The sequence below is a fragment of the Maniola hyperantus genome, chromosome 17 (assembly GCF_902806685.2).
Source record: "Maniola hyperantus chromosome 17, iAphHyp1.2, whole genome shotgun sequence".
NCBI lineage: Eukaryota > Metazoa > Arthropoda > Insecta > Lepidoptera > Nymphalidae > Maniola > Maniola hyperantus.
Window position 1 is genome coordinate 6,960,613 of NC_048552.1, and position 18,688 is coordinate 6,979,300.

Below are 18,688 nucleotides of genomic sequence, written 5' to 3' on the forward strand. Positions count from 1 at the left end.
AAATATTGTTTCAAGATATTCCAAATCGCAATTATACGAAAACTTGCCTCGAAGTTCTAAAGTTACAAATGGTAGGGACAGCTCGTTTATGCAAAATGTGGTTCTTTTATAGTAGCGTCATGCCTTCATAAAATTCCAGCAGTTAATCACGAATTAAGTTCTTTGACAGTTAATTACTTGGATTCAAAGTTCAGTAATTTGAGTCAATGGCTAATATTAATTGAATGACCCAACGATATATGGTTATGGAACAGCATCAATAAGCCTAATCCCGTTGACCCTAATTCCATCAGATTAATCATCCTATTAATCCTCGTGATACCTTGTTTAAATTAAGGAATTTTAATTGGATTTTTGATAAGTCTTGCAAAATCCATACTAATATTATAAATGCGAAAGAAAGAAAGAAAAACGTTTATTTCTTAAATTGTGCGATACCTTATATAAATAAATGTGTCATATTATGAGTCATATTGTGCGATACATCATCCATACTAATATTATAAATGCGAAAGTGTGTCTGTCTGTCTGTTTGTCTGTCTGCTAGCTTTTCACGGCCCAACCGTTCAACCGATTTTGATGAAATTTGGTACAAGGTTAGCGTATATCCAGGGAAAGGACATAGGCTAATTTTTATCCCGGAAAATTAAAGAGTTCACACGTGATTTTAAAAACCTACATCCACGCGGACTAAGTCGCGGGCATTATCTAGTATCTTATAACTAAGAGTTGGTTATCCCAGCGCTTCCTCTACTTGAGCATTAAAGCCAATTAATGCCTCAAGCAGAAGAAGCAACAAAATAAAATATGCCATGTGTGACACAACCTGAAAAAAGATTGATACACAATAACAAAAGGCACGGAAAGCGTATGTCTGTCTGCTACCTTTTCACGGCCCATCCATTCAACCGATTTGATAAAATTTGGTATAGATTAGCTTAAATCCCGAGGACGGACACCGGCTACTTTTGTCGCTGAAAATCAAAGGGTTTTCACGGGATTCTTGAAAACCTACGGACATCATCTTGGTATAAAGATAACTTTCATTCCGGATATGAGTATAGGTTATTTTATCCCGAAAAATTAAAGAATCCACTCGGGATTTCAGTAAACTCAAGCGGATGGAGTCGCAGGCTCCATTCAGAAGAATACTAAATACAAATAAAGTTAAATCTTTCCTTAAAAAAATCCCAAAAAGGTTCCCATCATCATTTTACGAGTATTATAGGTCTATGCATTTCACTATTTTTCTTCAGAGTTTTAGTAAAAGTGGGTACTTTTACTAAAACTCTGAAGAAAAATTGACAACTTTTACTCATTTCATAGCGGAAACTTTCCTTTTTAAAAATAAGTACTTATTTTAATGCGGAAATAATTTTTTTTTTCAGGTTAGGTAGAAGAAAGGCGCTATTTGAAAAAAGAAAACGAATTAGTGACTACGCGTTAGTGATGGGAATGTTTGGTATTATAATCATGGTCATAGAAAATGAACTTTCTAGTGCAGGTGTATATACAAAGGTAAGAAAATTATTACTAAACATATTATGTACTTTATCATCATCATGATCAACCCATCACCGGCTCACTACAGAGCACGGGTCTCATCTCAGAGTGAAAAGGGTTTTGGCCATAGTCTATCACGCTGGCCATGTGCGGATTGCCAGACTTCACACACCTTTGAGAACAATATGGAGAAGTCTCAGGCATGCAAGTATCCTCTCAATATTTTCCTTCACCGCTAAAGGAAGTGATATTTAATTAATTAAAACGCACAAAACTCCCAAAAGTTAGAGGTGCGATCGAACCACCGACCTCCGATTAGAAGGCGGACGTCCTAACCACTAGGCTATCACGACGAATAACGTACTTACATCAACAGAAAAGCCTTTTTGTCTTAACATGTTCTCGGCATCAGAGTCTGCTTACTTTTACAAGGAGAAATTGGTAAAGGATAAATGAAGGAGTAGGTAGTTTATAGGTTTTAGATAATGTTTTCGATATCATGCACGATTGTAATCAGGTGATAGTAATAATCACTGAAATGGACATGATATACAAGTATGCTGGAAGAGGTGTGCCGTACAAAATAATAGTTATTTTGAGCCAAATCAAAACGCTCCACAGAGCGTACTTACTGGGATGACTTGTAATTTACACTTTGTGTCAAATGGTCCTCGTATTAACACTATATTGACAGATGTCTCAACACTAACATTTAGTTCCGAGCACGCTCACATGACGTTCACTGCTGCTATTAGCGCCAAAATAGTAAAAATCAAGTTGCTTCAAAAACATTTCGGCAACCACAGGACCAGCGTATTTGTGTTAGTAGAGATTAGTGGTAATAATAAATTACCAATCCGACTGTTTAAAGTGCCGGAATGGATGAAAGGTACCGGCAATACTAATATAACCTGGCTAATAAAGAATTCAGATTAAAGGAAACCGTAAATAAACCCAAAGCAAGGGTAATAATCTCACCAAATTTTCATATATGAAATAAACGCATATTATAAACCTCAAGGACTTTGTGTAACAACCTTGACATTTCTGTTACAGGCGTCAATATATTCACAAGCATTCAAGACGCTAATATCAATGTCAACTGTGATTTTACTCGGCCTAATCGTGGCTTATCACGCTTTAGAAGTACAGGTATGGTATACTTTATTATACTAAGAATAGGCTGTAGGCTGATCGAAAAATCGAGCTTATTGCGAAAGCCGTCGTTACTCGGCGATGCGCCTGGCAAATTGTTAATGGAATTGGATATCTTCCACTTCGGAAAAGCCAAGCAATTTTACGTGCATTGGATAATAAACACCTTGGTTCATTCATAATCTAACATAAGCTCCAACAGTTTTGTTTCTTTCATGAGATTATTGATTTTAAATTAGACGAGTTCGTCTAACAACTAAGACGATGAAAATGTATCGTAATCATTGATTATATTCTGCGATATTAAGTATATACCTAGTATAGTAGTATATAATAATTTTGCAGCTGAATAGCTATTTGAATTTTTCCAATTGACCTTTTGTTTATCGTATTATGGAATTTAACATTTGATCAAACTGATATTTTGACATTCTCATATTATTTTTAGTGATGATCGTATGAATCATTGGTGTCGGAGGAATCTACCTGTGAATTATTGATACGGTACTATAGTATTGTAATAAATTATAATATCATGTCCGAGTACCATAGATACGTCGTTATAATTTGCTTTGGGACTTTTAATAAGGACAGTAAATTTGTTTTTGTAAAAAAAAAAAAAAAAATTATACTTACTTTATGATTATGATAATATGGTAATCAAGAGGGCAGTATGTAGGATTTAAAAAAAACTATATTTATGGAATTGTCGTCAAACAATCTTTCTTCCTATCTTGGTTGTATAATGTTGATAATAAGCTTCTATACAATCGAGTAAATAGTCTCACTAAAAATATTTGAATCAATACAAATCATATAATAATAAGCAATATAATCAATAGAAATATTAGAATTTGCTATTAAATCGAGTAAATAGTTTCAGAAACCCAAAAATATTAGAACAAATTTTTAAGCGCCTTTTCTGGCTTACCTACTGCCATTTCGACTAACACGCCAATTTTCAGTAATTTAGGTTAAAGTAGTTCTCAAAATAACCTCTTACTTTCCAGTTATTTATGATAGACAATTGCGCCGATGATTGGCGGATAGCGATGACGTGGCAAAGGATAGCCCAGATTGCACTCGAGCTGGCCATCTGTGCTGTCCACCCCATCCCTGGAGAGTACACCTTTACATGGACCACTAAACTAGCCAATAAGGGTGGAGTCATAGGTGTTGAAGTTGTAAGTTACTATTTTGTATATCATGTATTTACAAGGGCCAGTTGCAAATCTTCTTTGTTTTTGAGAGCGAAGTTTACTTTAACGGTTTAAAACGGCACATAGGGTGAGTTGCATCTAAACTTGCCCACCAAAAAACAAGTATAGTGCAACACGACGATGACCTCCCTGGCGCAGTGATGAGCGCTTTGATCTTATAAGCGAGAGGTCCTGGGTTCGTTTCCCGACAGCGGCAATTTTGGAATTTATAATTTCTAGAATTATCTCTAGTCTGGTCTGGGAGGCTACTGTCTTGTCTAATTACCCCCCTACTGGCAAAGCCATGCCACTAAGCGATTTAGCGTTCCAATACGATACCGTGTAGACTGATAAGGGGTATGAGTTTTACAAAACTTTCAAGTAAGCCCGCTACCACCTTAGACTGCATCATCGCTTACTACCAGGTGAGATCGCAGTCAAGGGCATACTTATAATTGAGGGAAAGCACACACACACACACACAAGTCCATATTCGTATCTCTCATATTATTTGGTAAAAATTTAAAGAAATTTATGGAATCCAAATTGCCTCCATTCGAAGGTCAAGTTTAACTTTAACGGTAACTTTCTTTTATATTCTTGATATGCAACTGGCCCTAAATAAAATAAAATAAAATTTAGGATCTACTATGTAGTATTCAAGTTTTTAATTAATTTAATCTCGTTTCATGTTCGTACGTTTTATTTTTTAACCTAGGAAATACTCCACTAGAAATTAACTTGATATATGAACGTAATATGTTAATAATATCTATGTGAAAACATAGGAACCGATTTGTTAATCGTCAGCTCTTTTCATCATTTTGTCTACTTTTATATTTTCAGTAAATTACTATCTTTATTTTATTTTGTTTACTTTCCAATTACGATATAATTCTATTAGTTAATAGTTATTTTGCAAAAATGATACTTATATTTTATTTTGTTTAAAGGACACAGTGTATAAAGAAATACAGGTCTGTATGTTTTGCGCTGTTACTGTTGTTTGTTTATAACATTAGAAGTTTGGTTTTGGAAAGCATGTGTTTGTTTTTCATTTTTATTAATGTTTTGTGTTCCCACAGATGTTAAAACATTATATTATTTTAACCAAATTTAGAAATTCACTTTTTATTATACTCAAAGCTCATTAGAAGGCTTCTTTTTGGCAATTAATAATTTTACGTTCAGAGTTTATTTGTGATAACAAAATTATATATAATATATTTACCTATATATTTTGCGTCCTCTATCAGGTTGCATATAAAAAAATAAGTGATAACTTAAAAAAATTATACTATAGGGCTACCACTTCATTGAGATGACACCTGAAATAGGCTTGTGTTACGGGAGGAGTGATGTTTGTGATAGAATTCAAGGAATCAGCACACAATGGCCCGACTTGTCGGCGTGTGCATTCGGTGTCAAAAGACAGCGTTTATAAATTGATGACGCTTATTCCGCATCAGACTTTACTGACCTCAAAGATTCGGATAGTTTTGGGGGTCAGTATTACAACGTATAGTGATGTATGTTATTACTTGTTGAATAAATGATCAATACAATTAAAATTAAATTAGACTACGTAAAATAACGTGCCTATTTTTATTCGCCATTCAGTAAATCGCTGTTATTAGTTTTTCCATCACGTACCTACTTATACCAAATAATACAAGGGTATCTATTATTTCGTCTTTAATCATTTCAAACAGAGAGTTCGTGTGTACATTTTATGTCAAATTTGAGTAAATATATATTCATGCCAGTTCGCCATTACTTAATTAAAAAGTCACTACAATAATTTATTTGAATTTAAGTTTGGATGATACAGTGGCAGAAGTTTGACTGTTCTCTTGAGATATTCTTTAATAAATGTGTCATATTATGAGTCAATTCATCAAAAACGCTGTCCATGAGTTGCACCAAGTTTCTCTGATGTGTGGAAAAATGCCCATAGCACTCAGTAAGTCGGCAAGCACTGGCCGAACGTTGCAAATGAAAGTGGTCATTGTGTTCAAGACTCTTAAAGTCATTGTCCTATGGCTGTGAAATGGTATAGCTCTATAGCTTATGTGTATGCCTTTGTGAGTCCTCAAAGTGTGTTGTGGTATTTGATTATTGTAGGCATATGCCGCTTTTGACATTTAATTTGTGATGTTACAATTTAGTACAATATGTTCATAGCATCAATTTTTATAACGATGAAAATTAAAAACTAAAATTAACATTATATTGAAAAATACCAACAAAAATAATAATATATTTACTTTCTCGTTAAGGTTCATTTAATTATTTATGACATGGTATTGATAATGTACCTACTTTTATGGTTTTTTTTACTTTTTTAATTTCATTAAGTATTTTTATTTTATGACGAAGGAAAAACTTAAACCTAATGATATTAAAATCACAGAGATTAATCAATAAGTTTTATCTCAAAACTAATTAAATGATTTGCAAAATTACGTAAATCATACGTAAAAAAGAACGTGTCACAAACTGGCATTATAATCAAAAAATATTAGTAAATCAAAGACTTTCAAAATGAAACTCAATCAAACTTTTTCTTACATTTCAGGTTCCGTACGACGTCACGTTGTCTCTTCCGATGTTTTTTCGTTTGTATCTAATATGCAGGGTCATGCTTCTTCACAGCAAATTGTTTACAGATGCTTCTTCTAGAAGTATAGGAGCTTTGAACAGAATTAATTTTAATACTAGGTAAGAAAATGATAATTTTTAAAGTACTTAAATAAGTGTTTTAAGTATTTTTTAAAACTAAACTAAAGTTCAAAAGTTCTTATCTTTTGAAAGAGGTTGCAGTCAGAAATTGAAGGTTTCGTTTAATTTTTTTTTTGTTGAATTAAAGCTGTATTATTTATTTTTAAACGTTGTGTATCCATTGTGTAACAGTTCCTAAAAATTTATTTTTTTGCAGATTTGTATTGAAAACACTTATGACAATTTGTCCCGGGACCGTCTTACTTGTATTTATGGTATCATTATGGATAATCGCAAGCTGGACTCTGAGACAATGCGAAAGGTTGGTATACTATCTCTGTTCATTACGAAGCTAAAATAATATTATGTAACGAATAAATAAAATATCGCAGTAAAAATTAAGAACCTAAATATACTGAGTACTATAATTATATGTGTATTAATGAGCTAATCATTATCAGTATTTAAGTCATCAGTATTGCTTAATTTTTTTGATTTGAACACTGTCTTTTTATTTCACACGAAATTATTAATTATGAATATTGATGTACTGCCTAAATGAATATGCTAATGCTTCTGTACTGTGGCGTTGTAAATGTATTTGTTTTGCTTTTTTACCCTCTACGTTTTATGTTACGAACGTTACTTTGAATTATCAAAGTATGTTAAGTGTAGTAAATCGTAATTATCACAAAGATATTATAAGAGTTTGACTTTGAATACTTTCGCTAATGTAGTGACTAAATAAGTATAAAACACAATGCTGTATATACTAATCAATCCGTTAGATTAATTATTAGATTTAGTCTGATGTTGTAAAAAAATGCTTGATGTGCTATAAATGTTAGAGAAATATACAAAATGCACATTATTGTTTATCGAGAAAAGTGCTGTGACGCAATGTAAGTATCAAGGCAAAGAATGCACATTAAACGAGGTAAAATAATAGTATCACATTTTAGATTAACCTACGGCACTAGAAAATCAGCTGATGCCGATAATAGTCGGTAAATATTTGACTGTGAAATGTCACGCACAAAATGGCTCGAGAGTATACCTACCACAATTAGATCAGCTTTCAACAAAAACTGCCGAAATGAAATCCGCACCAAAACCACTGCACTTTTTTCACTCATGCATCAAAGAGTTACTTCTGCTTATCGATGAGCAGGAGGCTTACAATTCTTTATCTCTTCTATATCTGTCTTCTTCCCTCTTATTGCGTTGTGTAAGTGTTCATTACTTGTGTTATCATACCTACTCGTATCCCTGTATCTCAGTAAGTAAATGAAGATAAATCACAGCATGGCTAAAAGTAAAACAATATTGGTATTGACCCCAAATAAGTGTTTAGTCTGCACGTTGTATTGCAACGGTATTAGTTTTTGTGTAGTTCAGAAATTTATTTTCTACATTAATTGATGAGGCATGCTAAATTATTATTTGTGAATATTTGGTAAATCATCTCGAAAAAATTATACATTTTATTTTGAAGTATATTTTATTGATTTTTTTTTCAAAATGAAACCACTTTAGAAAAATGGCTTCAATGATTTGGCTTATAAAATTTGTTGTATTATACAATCGGTTATCTTGTGGTTCTTGTTGGGCATTTTGGCTCACAGGTTCCACGATGAAGACCATGCCAATTTGCTAAACTCAATGTGGCTGACGGCTATAACCTTCCTCTGTGTTGGCTACGGTGATATAGTTCCCAACACTTACTGCGGCCGTGGCATTACTCTCACCTGCGGTATGGTGGTATGTATAATAACAAATGGTAGGCTATTTGGGTACTTTCTAAACGAAACGTCTTCTGCACACGGATTTAATGTCCGCTGATCGCTTCATCTAGACATTGCAAGAAGATATTCTAAGAAAATTCCTATAAAATAAAATTATTCTTACCTACCTTGCTCTGTCTAGGTAACTTTTGATAGGTCGGTAAAGGTGAGCCATTTTATGTGTCGTAAAAACTTCAGAATGAACCGGAGCAATTTAAATTTCACAATCAAAGTCAAACTCTTCAAGACGATACGATCTCTCTATTCTTAAATTTCTTTCTTTTTACAAAAAAGTCTAGTCACTTTTGCAGTGGGATTTGCTTGCGCGCAGTACTGATAGGTAGGTTTACACTATACTTTAAAACCGTCCATATCTTAATCGTAAACGTACTGAGTAAAGCGATGAAATTTATTTTCAAAAGGTTTCACGATGAAGAACATGCTAACCTACTCAATGCGATGTGGCTTATTGCGATAACATTTCTCTCCGTCGGTTTTGGTGACATTGTGCCAAACACATATTGCGGCAGAGGTATCGCCGTTAGCACCGGCATCATGGTAAGTTCCTTACAAACATACATGTTTGTGTTGACTGACAACAATAAAATTTATTTCCTCAAGCACATTATGAATTTTTGTTCAGTCACCGAAATTCATGAAAAGTTATATTTAGGCTTACCGCACTTTGGATGCGTTTTCGTACGAGTTTGACTCGTGCGAATACGTACGAACACTCATGAACAATTCCGACCTTTCCATTATGGGAGCGCACATACTGACTTCAGTTTCTGTGCTTTCATAGTACGTAGAAGGTCGAGAATGTTCGTGAGAGTTTGTACTAAAAAATGATAATTTCACAAAAAACGTTTCAAAAACTAATCAAATCACAAACGTTTTATTCAGCAAACATAAAATTTTACAAAAAAAACCATTTGACAAATATTTTACTTTGCAAATGTGACGAATGTTAAAATATCATCTATAAATTTATTATTTTACCAAATAATTCGTTTTCCAAATTCGAGAGGGAACTTGGAAAACGAAACGAGATACCTTGATCCCCCCTATGCGACGGAGGCAGGTCGGAGCGGGGGCTCCTTTTTCTGGGTGGTTTAACCATCCGCCGCCACCATCGCCTTCTAACCTAACCCATCCGAGTTGGAGTGCCCCGAGTCCCGAGCTCGCTTCTATGCCTGTTTTTCCTATCCTATAATATAATTTATGGGGGTAGAGCATTTTATCAAAAAAAAAAAATATGCTATTTGTTGTTTTACTAATTAACACGATTAAGAAATCAATTGTTTGTCAAATGGTAGTTTATGAAATGACTATTTGTCTGGTAATTTGTTTTGTTAAGTGTACCTATTATTTGTAAAACCAGAAGTTTTTTTTAACGATGATAAAATGAATTTCCTAATTTTGCCAAACGTTGTTTGTGGAATGAAACTTTGTTATTTGTTATTTGTTTTTTGTGAATTGATCGATGAACCTCAAAATACGCACGAAAATGCATCCAAAGTGCAGTAAGCTTTATAATTGTGTCTGTATTATAATACATATAATGGCCTTTCTATTTAACTTTTGTTTTGAAAAATTTGTTATAACTTTTTTGAATAAAGGTGCGAACCTTTCACTTATATGCAAATTGTATTTTTAAGTTTAAATTATGTTTTTTTTGTCGTTTTTATTGGTTATATAACTTTTGTTACACTGTTGAGTCAGTCAACACTAACACACCATTGTTATAACAGGTGACACTCCACACTTAAATGTTAAACACTACAATATAAATTGAATTGATTTCACCGCTGTTTTATTGTATTCAATGTTTCGAATAAATTTATGTTCACAGAGTTACTATAAATCAGAGTATTGGTATTGTATAATTATTATTGGTTAGTAATATAATGACTAGTGTTGCATTTATTATAAAATAAATACTATTTCACAACCGCTTCGTGTTACTCACATTGATGTAAACACAATAATGTAAATTGGTTTTACTTCAAATTATGAACTTTATTTTTCAGAGAAAATAAAGTAGTATAATTAATATAAATTCATCGGTAGTATCATAATTTTGACTTTAAAAAAAGCAATGAACTAACGTCCATTTCCCTGTTAAAGCCAGCTATTAGAAATATTTTGTAGAATGGAATGCTTCATTTTCTCCTTACTCTCTCTCTAGTTCTCTCTCACTTGACTCTTTCACTGAAATGCACAGTACGTTTGTTTTAAAATGGCTCACTTTTCCTAAAATTGTTTTATCTAATTTAACATATGAAAAACTGTTTTGCACTTTTGTATTGTATGTAAGTATGAAATAAAACAAAGTCTTTTAGTGACTAACTAAAATAACACAAAATTAATTAAAGTTTTATGCACTAATAGATAGAATTGCACTAAAAGTTTTATCAATACTTTAAAATTGATTTACTTTTAACTTGGATATGATTTGAAGTGTGAAATGTCGATGTAATGTTACTAATAACAATGTAGATATAGATTGTAAGTTTCAGCTAAAATGGCAATCATTCTGTAACATGTTTGGTTTACTATATAATTAGAGTATATAACTCCCGCACTAGTTTTCAATAATATTAAACATGTAATACCTAAATAATGGTTTCTACTACATATTAAATGGCTAAAATTACTAAAAACTAATAAAATTGAATGATAATTATAACGAGGGTAATCGACAACGCATAAGTACATCTTTTCGTCTTCTTATTTTACGCTATATAGCTTCTAATAGTTTTGTTATTGTTTCGTGGTTTACCGATATAATAAAGTATAATTACTACAAGTTCATTCCACGATAACTATTTTAGTGCTTTTATTGAAATATCAACGTTTTCCCCCTATAATTGTATGGTTGTTGATGTCTTGCCCTAACCACGATCCATGCAACGAGTCAAAATATCAGCTACAAGTCACCAAAAATAATCATCGTGGTATAAACCATTAAACCAGTAGTGATTAAACATTACTATGGCTTATAATAGATTTATTTATTAGTGTCTATTGTCCTCGCATAATTTTATAAATTAATAAATCTATTAAAAAAATTAATCCACAAATAGTTTATTTTCATTTCTAGCCTGAAAACGCATTTTTGTTAAAGGAATGTGAAAATCTTGAATGCTTATACACACATTCGCTTGCATTTTACATTAAGATATTCACTTAACAGGGAGCTGGATGCACTGCGTTATTAGTCGCGGTTGTTTCAAGAAAATTAGAATTAACTAGAGCTGAGAAGCACGTTCATAACTTCATGATGGACACACAACTTACTAAAAGAGTAAGTATTTTTCTGACGTCAGATGACCACAACTGTTGATCTAATTAACAGGGGGCGGGATGTACAGCATTATTAGTGACCGTTGCGTCGAGAAAGTTAGAATTAACTAGAGCGGAGAAGCACGTACATAACTTCATGATGGAAACGCAGCTCACGAAAAAGGTAAGGTAACTGCCACACTTGTGACAGTCACAGGACTTGTAAGGTAAGACGTTTGACTAGAACGCAAGTGTAGATGACCTTTCAGTACTTACTTTTAGTTCAGGATAAGTAGGCACTTCATGAAATACATTTTCTTTTCGATACTTTTTGCTCATTTAAATGTAGTTTATAAAATGATGTTGGCATGTAGTTTTTAAATGTTGCTCAGCAACACAAACGATTTGACAGTCTGTACCTGTTGCATCTACAACTTAGTTAAAATATCTGCCAATATCTTTTCTTTTCTTATTAGTGTAATTATTATTCGATTTATGAAAAATCTGATGCATTGAATCTTTAGATACGCTAATTTTAAAAAATTTACTACGCTTGTTTGCGGTTTGACGAGTTTTTTAGAGATTATGTTAGATCAGATTTAATAAAACCAATGTATCGATTTAAACGATTTCAGCTGAAAAATGCAGCAGCCAATGTATTAAGGGAGACATGGTTAATATACAAACATACGAGGCTTGTTAAAAGAGTCAATCCGGGCCGTGTTAGGACGCATCAAAGAAAGTTTTTGTTAGCAATTTATGCGTAAGTATATTTTTAACCTTGCAATTATTAAATTCACAGAAAAATATTAAGAGTTAAAACAATTAAATTGCTCTTTTAATCTAATCTAAACACTTTGCATTGAATCGCATAATAGTTGTGGTTTTCATAAGTTTAATAATATGGTAGGCTCCCAGAATAATATGAGTTGACTTATATTACAATTCCAACTCCTGTGAAAGACTAGACTAGATGATGCCCACGAATTATTACGATAAATTTAGGCTTAAAAATCGGGTGGGCACTCTTTTATTTTATGAGATAAGAAATTGCCTATAGGTATATAAATATAATATGCCTTTAAAAGCAAGCCACGATAGTAAAGGGATGCAGTTTCAATCCCTGCTCGTTCCGCAATTTGTGATGCAGGTACTAAATACTTTAAAAATGTAAAATATTAAAAAAAACTCGTTATATTTGCAGATTACGAAAAGTGAAAATGGACCAACGAAAGCTGATGGATAATGCCAATACGATAACAGATATGGCAAAGGTAATTTCAAATTAAATTCTTATAAATATAGCTGATGCTACTTTCATACACAAATCCATTTAGTTCCTTAGCTAGCACTAATGAGACAAAACACATTGTGTTTATGTATAGTTTTTATTAGACTGAAAAAATAAGAAGGTATGATTAAAGCTGTTCGCATACCATTGAACAGTTCGGGTGAGCCGCACGCATCGAATGTTCAGGTTAGATTCAGGGTTCATCGAGTAGCTTCAAGGTTGCATCACGAACATGCTAATGTCAATAGTTCTCAGAGTGGCTATAGATATAAAACTAAACTAATATTCATGGTTTCAATTCAAAACTTTAGTAAAGTTTTAAATTTTAATTTTTGATACTACATATAATTTGCTAATCTAAAAAACACCACCAGTCGTTTCATAGTGTTCACTTCTGCCAATTTATTTTGATAGTTCCTTACAAAGCGCGGGTGCTACACGAGGCTTTGTTTTGTCCTGCAGCGAGGTTGTTGTAAATCATGGGTGTAAACATACCGCCCACTGCCTCGACCTACGCTACCATGCCATGTCACTGTCCTGGCGCGTCTTACATAACCGCCATGTTGCTGGGCAAAGCAATGCCTCGTGCGGTTGCCGCCTTAAATGGGATGTCAGTTATTACTGAAAATTCAAATTACGCCATCTACATCACGAGCTGGATCATTAACAAATAATACACCCATTTTATTTTCTGATCTTTATGTAATTTTTCGTCCATATAAATTTGCATCAAGCGTGTTGCGACCGACGAGTGCTATGACGTTATTTGCATTTTTCAGTACTGCTAAATAGATAATATCCGATTCTTACGCGTCAGCTCGTGCGGTTCATGTACTGCACCTGTAGATAATCTGCGATCAGTTTAATAAGCCATTTCCATTTGCTATGCGCTTAGGAGTCCTGTAGTCACAATGATTGATAGCTTTAGCATTTAGAGCGCATGTCCTAGTTTCTTGTTACTTTTCATTGAAGACTAAAATCAAACAATAACATGCACTAGTGATAACATTCACTGAGGTACACACACATCCACGTAAAAAGGGGTTTCTCAATGTACCTAACGTAATTCAAATAATAGCAATAATTTTATTACTTAATAGATATTGAATGGCTGATCGGAAGATTAAATTTATTAACTTATGTAGGGTTACTTTAAAGAAAATAATATCAGTTTATTATAATATTACATACTTATTGAATAGTTTCGTTGTCGGTTTTAAGAACAACCAACTTTTTGCCATCTTTTTTCTAAAAAAGGAAATCTCCAGAAATTAGTTTTTGAATTGTCGCCAAAAACATGGAAATCAAAAACAAACTGATGTTTCTAAAGATGAATGTTTAGATACATAGGAACAAAGTTTATCTATATTTGCTTTTAAGCTGTTTGATGCTACGTAGAAAACTTTTTGAGAAACATCAGTTTTTCTCCCTCCTACTTTTTTGGCAATAAATTATTTTTTGATGCTAGCCGTTCTAAGAAAATGAGTATTCTAAAAACACCCTGAAAACCTTGTTAAAATCTAGGAACTGGAACTTCTACTAAGAAATACACTAAACAATCAGTTATGGTTTAGACTGGCAATATTCAATGAGCTGCAATGCGATTGATAGTAGGACCCCTTTCTTTTACAGACTCAAAACACGGTGTACGAGATCGTGTCAGATATGAGCACGAGACAAGACACCATTGAAGAAAGACTTACTAGTTTAGAAGAAAAATTAACTTCCCTACAGGCGAGTCTCTTTGCTAATCTTATTATTGACTAGAGACTTGCCGCAACTTCGTCTGCATGGATTCAGTATGTTGAATCCCGTGGGCACTCTATGATTCTCCGGGATAAAAAGTAGCCCCGCCTTCAGGATGCAAGCAGTCTCTATGCCAAATAGATAATGCTCACGACGCGACGTCGTCCACGTAGATTTAAGTATTTTTGTGGTTGTTGTGCCAGTTTCAGCCGTCCAGTAGTTTGAGCTGTGCGTGCGTCGGTCAGTTAGCTTTTCCTTTTATATATAGAATTATATAGATTATGAATTGTTATTGGGTTTTGCAGTCAATATTTGTGTGTTTGTCGGTTTATTGGGGATAGTAGAACACGCGCGGGAGCACAATCATACAAACGGAGATAATAAGAAAAAATGCTGTGAGGCGCTCTAGTATCCCATATTAGGTTCTAGGGTTTAGTTTCATTTATTTCTATCAATGTTACAGGAACAAGTGAACAATTTACCTGACGTGATGGCAAGGTGTTTACAACAATGTTGGGAACGGGCGGAGCAGAGGAGGAATTTCCTTCATCCGGACACTGCGGCCGTTCCCACGCCACCACCATCTACTATATCTCCTTACACTAGGTAATTGTTGTATTATTATCTAGTATATGTATGTGTACCTATACCGTATAGAGCCGTGATAGTCTAGTGAATAGGACGTCCACTTCCTATTCGGGAGGTCGGAGGCTCGATCCCCCCGAAAAGTTTCGGAAGCTTGATCGGGGGCACTCACCTCTAACTTTTCAGAGTTATGTGCATTTTGAGAAATTAAAATATCACTCACTTTAAAATTGAAGGAAAATATCGTGAGGAAACCTGCAAGCCTGAAATGGACTATGGCCAAATCCTTCTCATACTAGAGGAGACCGTGCTCTGTAGTGAGCCAGCGATGGCTTGGTCTGTGACAACTTACTTTCCGAAATCAACATCGGAATCTGCCACTTTCCTCGTCACAAAACAACATGGTCTTCCGCCGTCCTTATCCGAAACTCATGTGCTTCAATAAGTAATTGTGTCAAATTCCAGAACATTAGCATCAACAACGCATCCGTGGCCACCGAGTCCGGTGCTGCAGGCTGCGAGGGCGCCCTCCCCCGCACCGCCGGTGTCGAGCCCCGCGCCCCACTCCTCGCGACCCCCCCTACCCAGCTGAGTACCGCCTTCCAACTCCGAACTGCTGTGCTGAACTCGACGAAACTCGGCGCCCGTCCTCTGACCCCCGTCGGGGAAATTGTTTCACGACGAATTTGACTGATACACAATCTTGTTGCACCCACTACAAAGACGTTCGATCATTTTTTTACCCACGGAACTTTTTCAACGATTTTCTTAACGATTCTGATGATGGTGTTCAAATATCAAGATATCATGTATAATGTTACGAGGGAGAGAGGTGTCAGTGAAATAATTATCCCGGTTAGCCGACGGACCGAGCCGCGGTGCGAGACAAGGTCAGCCGTAGTTTTCTTCGCTGTTCCTCAAAGTTTCGGATGTTTCAGACTGTTTTTAGTGATATTGTTTAGGTAGTGAATGAAAAAAGGCGAAAGGGACATGTTGTTGTGATTATACAAAATGCTTTATTGATAGATGCTTTAGCCAATACGTTAGATGATATTTTGAATACATTATCAGCATTTGGATTATTATTACCATTAGAATGGCGTTATGTACCTACACCTCTGTTCAAGTTTTATCAAACATTTGGAGAAAAAATACAGATTTTTATCAGCAAATGTTTTTACTAACGTTTTGACTGTAAATAGCACCATCACTTGATATATAAATACATCAAAGAGTTTGTTGAATTCTTATATGTTATTAAAATAACGAATAAAATAAACAATAATATAATATAACAATAAAAACACCACATAAATATCAACATTAAATAGGTGACATTAATAAAATCCTTACGCATAATCGCTATTGTACTCATACATCTAGATTTAACAATAGATAGCTGCAGACAATATTATGTAAACTTACCACCTAATGAAACTATATCATAAAGTATTTGCATTACTAATACCTCAATTTTTGGTCCTAAGCCTTAGGACTTGGACATAGAAGTCACAATAATATGTTCTATGTTACTGTATACACACTTTTTAGGTTATAGGTGAATTGAATTGTTACTACCTGCCTATTGACATGTAGATTGTAAAACTTTTTATAGCACTAGGTTTTAATTGGACAATTTTCCGCAAAACGTCGTAATGCGCAACAAATTAAAAGTAATATTAATGATAAATAACTTAAAATTAACACAGGCGGGACGATTATTTCTTTTTTTCTTTATTCCATCACTTATAAGACAGTAGAATACATTTTAATGATATTGCTGGTGGAATGGTAGTGCCACCGCCAAGTCGAGCAAGCAAAGGCACAATCGTACCATCTTTTTCTCGATAAATTTTGCCGATCAGCCGATTAGCATATCTAATTAAATTATTATTGTAATTCCATATTTTTATATCGATTGTTACGATCGGGTGTTACGCACCCTAATGTTACCTAACTACTCCTCTAAATTGTATTAAAATGTCATCAAAAAACAATTAGAAATATAGGACCTGTGTATTGGCAGGGGAGCCCAATAGGGGATTTTGGGATTTACTCGAGCGCGTCAGATTAAGACAAGGTAAGTTAATTAGATGCAAAAAAGTGCGCACTTCATTGATCTGACAATTTGAGCGTGACCTAAGGAAATGGGAGAGTCACAAAGTTTTAAAAATCGGCCATGACTTTTGGTTGCGTCCAAATCGTCAGTTTTAGGGTTCCGTAGCCGAATGGCAAAAAACGGAACCCTTATAGATTCGTCGTGTCGGTCTGTCCGTCAATATGTCCATCCGTTTGTCACAGCCACTTTTTTCCGAAACTAAAAGAGCTATACTTTTGAAACTTGGTAAGTATTGATAACTTGGTATCTATGGATAGGTCTTCAAAAATGGTATTGAGGTTTCTAATATTATTTTTTTCTAAACTGAATAGTTTGCGCGAGAGTGTGTGTGTGTGTGTGTGTGTCCCTGTAACTTCTATAATAAGGGAATGATAAAACTAAAAAAATATACGATGTACATTACCATGCAAACTTCCACCGAAAATAGGTTTGAACGAGATCTAGCAAGTAGTTTTTGATTTATCGTGCAAAATGTCGATAAAATACGATTGTACTACGGAACCCTCAGTCCGAGCTAGGCAGCCATGTCGCGGCAGCAATGTAGCGGAACATTGCTGCCTAGCTCGGAATGTAATCTACACTAATATTATAAAGAGGAAAACTTTGTTTGTTTGTTTGTACTGAATAGGCTCAAAAACTACTGGACCGATTTTAAAAATTCTTTCACCATTCGAAAGCTACATTATCCACGAGTAACATAGGCTATATTTTATTTTGGAAAAAAATAGGGTTCCGTAAGATATTTGGGTTTTTCGGACACAAGGTGTAAAAAATCAACCAGAAAAGTTACTTATTTTGCGTACGCTGCCTAAACTATAAAAGATAGAACCATAAAATTTTCTAATTAATTGTAGATCTTATAAATATCTACAAAAAAGTCCGCGACACACTATACCCATCTATGTCGAGTGAGGCACAGCAACCATTTTTTTATTTAAAAATCTTGAATTTTTTTTGGACTACATTTAAACGCGTTTATTTTACTCATGCTATTAATCCTTATCAAAATAAATGATTTCATCACTAAGAACAGTTTATGGAGATAATATTTGGTCTTTGAATGATTAAAATTGGACGTTTGGTTTTGAAGTTATGGCGAAATTAAAATATTACGATTTCTGCTGCACGGCCCGTTGTCTACACTAATATTATAAAGAGGAAAACTTTGTTTGTTTGTTTGTTTGTTTGTTTGATTGTACTGAATAGGCTCAAAAACTACTGGACCGATTTTAAAAATTCTTTCACCATTCGAAAGCTACATTATCCACGAGTAACATAGGCTATATTTTATTTTGGAAAA

At 34.1% G+C, this 18,688-nt stretch overlaps 1 protein-coding gene across 14 annotated transcripts in view; it reads left to right on the forward strand.

Annotated features, from left to right (window-relative positions):
* Nucleotides 1–18,688, forward strand: part of SK (small conductance calcium-activated potassium channel) — a 209,101-nt gene extending 190,413 nt beyond the window's left edge. Inside the window, exons 6-18 of one of the 14 annotated variants that reach the window (XM_069504281.1) lie at nt 1,389–1,518; nt 2,560–2,655; nt 3,669–3,842; nt 4,811–4,834; nt 6,436–6,578; nt 6,796–6,900; nt 8,204–8,339; nt 11,559–11,669; nt 12,283–12,410; nt 12,852–12,921; nt 14,553–14,672; nt 15,148–15,290; nt 15,735–18,688. In XM_069504281.1, the coding sequence (XP_069360382.1) occupies nt 1,389–1,518; nt 2,560–2,655; nt 3,669–3,842; nt 4,811–4,834; nt 6,436–6,578; nt 6,796–6,900; nt 8,204–8,339; nt 11,559–11,669; nt 12,283–12,410; nt 12,852–12,921; nt 14,553–14,672; nt 15,148–15,290; nt 15,735–15,861 (1,507 nt within the window). In that variant the 3' untranslated portion in view covers nt 15,862–18,688. Of the gene's footprint in view, nt 1–1,388; nt 1,519–2,559; nt 2,656–3,668; nt 3,843–4,810; nt 4,835–6,435; nt 6,579–6,795; nt 6,901–8,203; nt 8,340–8,784; nt 8,921–11,558; nt 11,670–11,720; nt 11,832–12,282; nt 12,411–12,851; nt 12,922–14,552; nt 14,673–15,147; nt 15,291–15,734 lie in introns of all 14 variants that reach the window. The other 13 variants (XM_069504280.1, XM_069504283.1, XM_069504279.1 and 10 more) reach the window with 13 other exon arrangements.